The sequence below is a fragment of the Zootermopsis nevadensis genome, unplaced genomic scaffold (genome assembly GCF_977971745.1).
Source record: "Zootermopsis nevadensis isolate Lab colony 2312 unplaced genomic scaffold, Znev_1.0 Znev_ptg000013l, whole genome shotgun sequence".
NCBI lineage: Eukaryota > Metazoa > Arthropoda > Insecta > Blattodea > Termopsidae > Zootermopsis > Zootermopsis nevadensis.
In genome coordinates this window covers 15,904,752-15,912,387 of record NW_028259145.1, presented here as the reverse complement: position 1 = coordinate 15,912,387, position 7,636 = coordinate 15,904,752, and the positions used below count along the sequence as shown (strand labels likewise).

The following is a 7,636-nucleotide window of genomic DNA, read 5'->3' as shown; positions in this document are numbered from 1 at the left end:
TGTCTGCCTCACGTGTTGTCTGCCGCACCTTGGCTACACAGAGACCGGTTCCGCAAGGCATCAGGTGGTGGAATTATGAAAAATTTCAAAAAAAATCAAAAAATCAAAAAATGCTGGAAATTGTCCAAAAAAGCGCACAAAATAAAAAAAATCGAAAAATTTCACCTCAATTTTTTTTTCAAGCTTTTCAAAAATTTTCGGTTTTGTGCGCTTTTCAGACAATTTCCAGCATTTTTTTATTTTTCGAAAATTTTGATTTTTTTTTTTAAACCCTCCCCAAGTGATGCCTGCCAAACTCGGTGAATGCCTCGTCCTGTCTCTGCCGCACTCGGTCTCTATCACACCTGGTTGCTACCTGTCTCCATGTCTGCACCAACCGGCCTCTATAGGCCTCGGTTTCTGCGGTCCGTGTCTGCCTCACGTGTTGTCTGTTGAAATATTTCAAAAAATCAAAAAATGCTGGAAATTGTCCAAAAAGCGCACAAAACAAGAAAAATCGAAAAATTTCATCTTCAAAATTTTCAAAATTCCCGACTCCTGATGCCTTGCAGAACCGGTCTCTATCGGACTGTTTCCTATGTACTGTGTCTCTGAGGAATGCGGTCTTTGCTTCACACGACCTCTGACGCGCAGTCTCTGAAAAGCCCGGGTGCTGTAAAAAGAGAGGTTGGTTGAGAAGGTCTTTAGATGAAAAGGATACACGTTGTGTACTGTCAAACCTACAGATGTCAGACTGGTTATTTTGCAACTTCACCAGAATGACGACACCTGATTTCGAGGTACTGTTGCAAATGTTTGGGAGTTCAATTGCGAAGACTAACACAAAATTTCGAGATTCAGTGAAACTAGAGACAAGATTAGCCATAACCTTGAGATTTTTGGCTTGTGGGGATTCCTATACATCTCTGATGTATACATTTAAAGTCTCGTAGCAACTCATCAGTGAAATAGTGCCAGAAGTGTGCCGATGTTTGAATGAAGCACTCTCTGATTATATAAATGTGAGTTATTTTAGGCCTATTTATTACTATTAGTTGAATCAGTGTCTTTTGGATCATTCTGATGAATCGCCAGTGTCCACGTTATTAAAAAATAACAAATGTTGGTAGGCAAACCAAGCTGGAACATACTCTTCATCAGTTCCTGCACCACTCTTCTTAGAATTTTGAATCTTCTTTCTTTCGCGCATAAACTGTCAGTGAATGGTGTGCATTTCGCTTCGATGATGTTTCGTGGTGTTCCCATTTCATCCGCGATGCTCTTCCATGCATCTGTCTTTTTATTCCGATTTTTATAATCGGCATATTGTCCGTTCCATAGACATTGATTTCCACGATATCATTCAATCAATTTTATAACACGATCGTTCGACCACTGTACATTCATTGCTGGTCCCGCGACACGTCCACACTGCACGCAAGCTACTGCAACACTCGAGACGTCCTTTGATGTTCCTACGTGTTCTGGAGTGCCTAGCTGCCTAGAACTCATTGTTGATACAAATTCGCCTGAATGCCTCGAAGCAGTCTAGAGCAGCCTTATAAACCTTTTTTGTTCGCGTACCCCCAGATATAATTTCTCTTCAACTTTGTATCCCCAAAGTTGTTGGTGTATAATTCAAGTTATACATAGTAAATAATTTACATCTAAAATCAATTAAATAAATTACATTACTGATTATTCAGTGTTTATCATAAAATAACATATATTTTTTTTAATATTTCACGTACCCCCGGGGTTACGCGTACCCCAGTTTGAAAACCACTGGTCTAGAGTATCCAGACGCAGGCGTGCATTGAGAGACGCTTGACTGCCGGCTTACCTATGTTTGCCTATATTTTTTAAGTGTTTATGTTGCAATCTAGATGGTATTATTGGAAAATATGTTGCAGTGTACTAGTCCCTTGCTTTTTTAATTAAACACATGCCTTCTTGCCTATCTGCTGCCTGAGCTCCTATCATTCCAGACGCCTGGCAGTAGTCTGGCTAGCATATAAGGAAGAAATCAGGGTTCTTTCGTCTCTGAACCTGTAACACATTCACTGCTTCATTCCTGTAGTCACTCATAACGTTATCCCCCTACCGTTTGCTGGCTTACTGCATCTCTTACTGACTCAACTTGTACTCTCATATTCTTACATTCTTCGTAATTCATATTTCATATCTCTCCCTTCTTTGCTACCACTTCCCTTATTTTAGTTCACACATCACACTCTCTACTTGACTTATAAAAAACAATAAAGGGTTGCTGAATGTGTATTTTGTGCAGAATAAATTATCTTGGTTGCCTGCAAAATTATTCATCTGATCTTAAACATTATTTTAAGAAACTCCACAAACGTGCACCAAATACGATTATTCGGACACTTTATTATGTAAAATATAAGACACGCGGAACTTATTCAATTTTTTTTATATAAAACAGATCGCTTCAGGATAAATTGTTTCATTTGGATTGTGGGCTTTTGAAGTATGACGTTGGGTTGTCCTGTAGGTGGTTACCAATGTTTCTGAGGAACCTTCTACCTCTATCATCAGGTTAGAAGCGAAAAATCCCTCTGAAATACTACTAACTGTTAAGAGAATAAACGGCGTTCTCAATCATAAACCAATATTTTAAATTTTTATCGCTAAGAAAATCTGAAATCTCACACATTTCATTCTTCTACTGAAATAAATAAAGCTCAGATACTCATTTTAACCATGTTACATAAGCCGTGTGAAGTTTTCAGCGAATTCGTGTTATTTTACAAATTTTCCAACCGACTCGTCGCTATTGGAGGGATGGAGAATTATATGCAAATGAGTCCAGTCATTTGAGGTGTACCGCAGGTCCACTTGGGCTGCTGCAATATGCAAATTGCATTGCACTGAGGCTGAACTACGCGGTGTATCTCAAACACCCTATTCAAATGCGCATCACCTTGGTGTATTGTATTTCAATGAAACGGCATAGTGCATGTGATAACTTTTCTGAAATTCGTAATTCACGTTCTAATATAACAACAGATCGAAGAAAATACCATGCTTAATATAAGGAAAAAGAAAATACTAAATCGAGTTTTGGTCTCTGAGCATAAATTTCACTACACAGCCTATTAAACGTCTGAGAATGGCGAGCCTTTTTAAATCACTTAGGAATCAAATTCTGCATGAAAACAAAATAATAATTCGGGTACATGCCTTTTATATAATTCTTACTTTAATGTTTTTGTTAAGAAGAATATGTTTTCCGTTTTAAACATTAAGAACTTAAGAAAAGTGAAGTAACAAAATCGCTTTGCTAATTCCTTAAATGATATAATGCATACGAATAGGCAACAGATTAACTGGTAATTATGAATAAAAAGGGTAACAATATATTATTCAGCATCCGATTTTCGTTATTATTCGTAAAAGAGATTTTGCACACCTACTTTAATTTATATACATAACATACACTTATTTCTTTTTCAGTTTCATTTCATCCTGCATCCTAACGGGTAATTTCATAACATATATTTCAGTCCCAAATACAAAAGAGTTATACACTAACAACAGATGGGTACTCTTGAGCGAATAATATATTCCCTGTAATTAAAACGATTACGTTTGAATATTCCATCCATCTCTTGTACCTTTATTGTAGTATGTTTCATACATTATTTCAATTCAACATTTTATCTTCTCTGGTATCAGCTTTCACGTATCAAACTCTTTCTCACTCCTTTTCGTATACGAATGTTAACCAAAGCGAGGAAGCAAAAATCTGAACTATAAACCATTTAGTTAAGTTTGTTTTTAATATTATAACGCATCACAAAATATAAGTAACATTTTCTTTCTTCTCGCGAAAAATAAATATTCTTTTTTCTGTGCCCTAAAACATTAAGTTTCTATAATCACTAGACATTTACAACCAAAGGAGTGGGCTCAGAATACACAACAAATGTGTGAATGACATTGACATTGTTACTAGACGCACAGACTTGCCATTTATTTGTAGATGCTTGAAACAGCAACACTTCCATAAAACCAGCTGCTGTTCAGATTACTCGATTTGTCTAGAATTGTCGGTTGCAAAGAAAATTTGGATTCAACACTACTTAAATAAAATGGTTTGCAATTTATTGCAAAGTCGTCCTGTTATAGCTCACTCCTCGCTGACTGACGAAGAACTGCAAATTGTTACAGAATAATATTCAACTGCAAATGTGCCACTTAATTTTGAAAACTTTTCTGTTACTTCCAGCTTCCACAAACCATATTGCAATCACATAATGACTAAAGATAACCTTAGGTTAGGTTAGGTCCGGTTAGGTTAGGCTGTTCTCGTAACCAACTATTAGGAACTGAGGAAGTCGATAATTATTTATTGCAGACGCAATAAATCGCTTGCAGTCACTGTGAAATCTCGAAATAATTCTGGCCCTAATTTTTGTTATCCACTTTTTACCAGTTACATGCAACGCAATAACTTCTCTCCATTAAATTTGGTTAGGATCTATAATAGACGAAAGGGTAAAATGGAAACTCGTATCTCTACAAGTTTAACACTTTGCTTAATTTTTTACATCACAAATAAATAATGTTTCCGTGCCGGCTTTAATATTTTAATCGAAGGAACAGTTGTCCAAGAAATAATTTTACTCACTGGTTTAGATTAACGGAAACTATATATCTAAATATTATTTATAGTCCAATACAGGCCATATGTTATTTTTATTCAGTGTGTGGTCTGATTTTGCTGTTCCGTTTCTATGGACAGACCCCGCAAGTGTTTATAGAATATTTCATAATATTTGCATTCAGTAACACCTCTTAAAAACATTTTTCCTCAGTTATCTTTTCATTTCAGACTTTTAAACCATGGCAGCATTTTGCCAGTCCTTTAATAATTCGGTTAAGACAAATAGATGTTTCTCACTTCACGTGTTTCAGTTACTAAGTAACTTCAAAGCCATACGAGAAAACAGTAGTCAGAAGGAGCACCATTTTACATACTGCGTAGTTTCTTGTACTGTATCTGCTCGCAGCCGCAGCATTTGGAGTGGCGCTGTCGTCGGCCATGACGCTACTAGCGACGACAACGCCGTCGCGGACGACACCGGGGTTGGATTCCGGTGCTGGAGCAGAACAAGCGGCAGGACCCGGATCACTGGCTGAGTAGTTATCAGGGCCACCGTTGCAGCGCTGGTTGTGTTCGCCAAGACAGGCAGCGTAAGCTATGGCGTGAGGAATGTAGCTCTGATCAACGGAACCAGAGAAAAGGTGGGATGCCAGGGGACCCTGACAGAAACAAACGATCTTTAAGCCAGCAGGAAAAAGACAAAACAGAAAAGAAATGTCGATGCGAATGACAGAATTATATCCTTACTATACAGCATGAAAATAGACAAAGTTTTCGCAGTAAAAGCGTTTTTGGTCGGCTTTTTAAAATTATAACGTATAGAGGATTTTGCATAACAAGGGTCTTCTAAAATTTCAAAGCTCGCCAAACTGTTTTAGGGTGATCAAATGAAAAGATTATGAGATGGGTGGACACGTAGCACTCAGAAGATACAGGAATGCAAAATTTGAACACCAAGATCCTGAGGGTAGAGACTTAGAAGCGGATACGAAAATATTAAAGCAACAGGTTGTGAGACTGAGGACTGGATTCATCTACAGCTGGACAGGACAAAGTTGTACAAAATATATAACTTCGTAATACACTTAGTACTATCTGAAATTAAAATGTTATTATACATTCACGAGGCAGAGAAACTGACATTTCAAACGTCTATTCAACGTTGTTCCAATGACAATGGACGATCGTCAGCAAATGTAGAAGTCAGAATATCACACGGCTAAAACATCGGTTTAGAGAGAGAGAGACAGAGCTACGAGAGTAAAAATCTTACTTACCTGGGCGTAAATGGGTACATCTTCTCCCCCGTGGGTGGCCCACTGCCGAGGAACAGCTGCTCCATGCACCGAGTTACGTCCTGCCATCTCGGAGGACGAGGAGTTACTTGGTATCGGCCGAGGCTGTGAGAAGCCAGGTCCGTTGCCATAGAGAAGTGTGGAGTATGGCAGGCCATCCACATCCGACATCTTGCTGTCCACCCCTGCAGCACAAATTGCCTTCATTGTCACAATCGTCAGGCCCTTGACAACGCAATGAATATGACGACCGCTAGGACCCAATTTCCGGCTGCACAGGACTTGTCTCGTCGCCACAATGTCGAGACCATTCACTACAAGCCAGGTGCCCTTAACTCCAGTCACCCATTCATCTTCTCGGAGTCGGACAACTTCGTCTTTCTTATAAAGTCCTTCTTTTGAGAGCCTGAATGTATGGACTGCTTCTAAGTCCTGGATGTAGATAAGAATGTAATATCAATATAGATCTCAAAGACGTGGACTGGATTCACATGGTAAAGTTTTTGTTCTACAAACACTGATAATTCTTGACCCGCCGGGCGACAACCAACATTTCAAGAAGGATTGTGCTCAAATACATGAAAAAAAGGGTCAGGTTTTTGAGTACGTACTGTAAAGACTATTTTAAGGAATTGTTTCTGCCTTTTCCTGGATGAAACAAGGCGACTCACTTAACCTTCTCCCATTTCCAAGCCTGGGGTCTCTTGCACACGAAGAAGTGCTACCTAGCGGTGTACATAACCGTAGAAACGAGTATGACTGTACAGAATAAAATTGTTTTGCGCTTTTTCAGGAACAGATCAATTGTTCCTCACGGCAGCAAGTACGAAAATTTGCTACGCCAACACTCGTGCTATATACACCGCCCATCTCAACCTCTTCTGTGTTATCATCCATTACTATTTCGTGGGAAATACGAACTAAGAAACTTTTCATTATGCAATTATTTCTGTCGTCTTAATTCCTCCACTCACATATAATATCTCCCCTGTTCACTTTATTACTAAATTCTTTGATATTCGTCTATGAGGGGAGACAAAATTCACTAATTAATTTGTTTACCCTAAACACCAATGACTATCATTACGTCTGCTACTAACTGAAAATTCAAAACACTTGTACATTTCACTTATAACTGCCTTTCTTCCCAGGATTTTATTTGTCTATTTCCAATGTCACGAAACTTATTTGCCTTATTTTATAAAAATTAAAAATTAATTCTATTATTTTGTTACTTTATATCATCAGTTTTCATCCAAATGATTATTAATACCTAGTTGCGTCTAAACTGTGATATGTACGATCTCCTTACTGAGACATTCTATAACCTATAGTGGGCGGTAGTTTCCTTGCGCTCGGTACTTGGAGAAATACTGAAAGGACAGACTGCTGCAAACATGATGGACAAAAGCAGCAGAGACAACAAAACGTCCTATGTTATGCAGAGTAAATGCCAGAATCGTTACTGAGATGACTACCTAACAAACATTAACGGAGCACAATTCAAGATAATTTCACAGTAATGCGATTACACCAACAAATGTTTCATTATTATCCTCGCAGCTGTACCACCACTGGCTGTAAGGGAAAACGTCGTTAGGCTGTTTGCTCTTACAGGCAGAGACAAAATAAATAACCACGTATTCTATTTATTTATGGTTAAATTAATGACGCTGGTAGTGGCTTAGACTAGTATTATCGAGTGATACGATAATTGACGAATGATGAATTT

At 38.2% G+C, this 7,636-nt stretch overlaps 1 protein-coding gene across 3 annotated transcripts in view; it reads right to left on the bottom strand.

Annotated features, from left to right (window-relative positions):
• Window positions 1–3,590: 3,590 nt before the first annotated feature.
• LOC110830645 (alkaline phosphatase) overlaps window positions 3,591–7,636 on the bottom strand; it is a 226,828-nt gene continuing 222,782 nt past the window's right edge. For all 3 annotated transcript variants that reach the window (XM_022065792.2, XM_022065806.2, XM_022065797.2), the window contains 2 exons: window positions 5,887–6,089; window positions 3,591–5,268 (listed from right to left, as the gene is read on the bottom strand). In XM_022065792.2, the coding sequence (XP_021921484.1) occupies window positions 4,924–5,268; window positions 5,887–6,089 (548 nt within the window). In that variant the 3' untranslated portion in view covers window positions 3,591–4,923. The remainder of the gene's footprint in view (window positions 5,269–5,886; window positions 6,090–7,636) is intronic.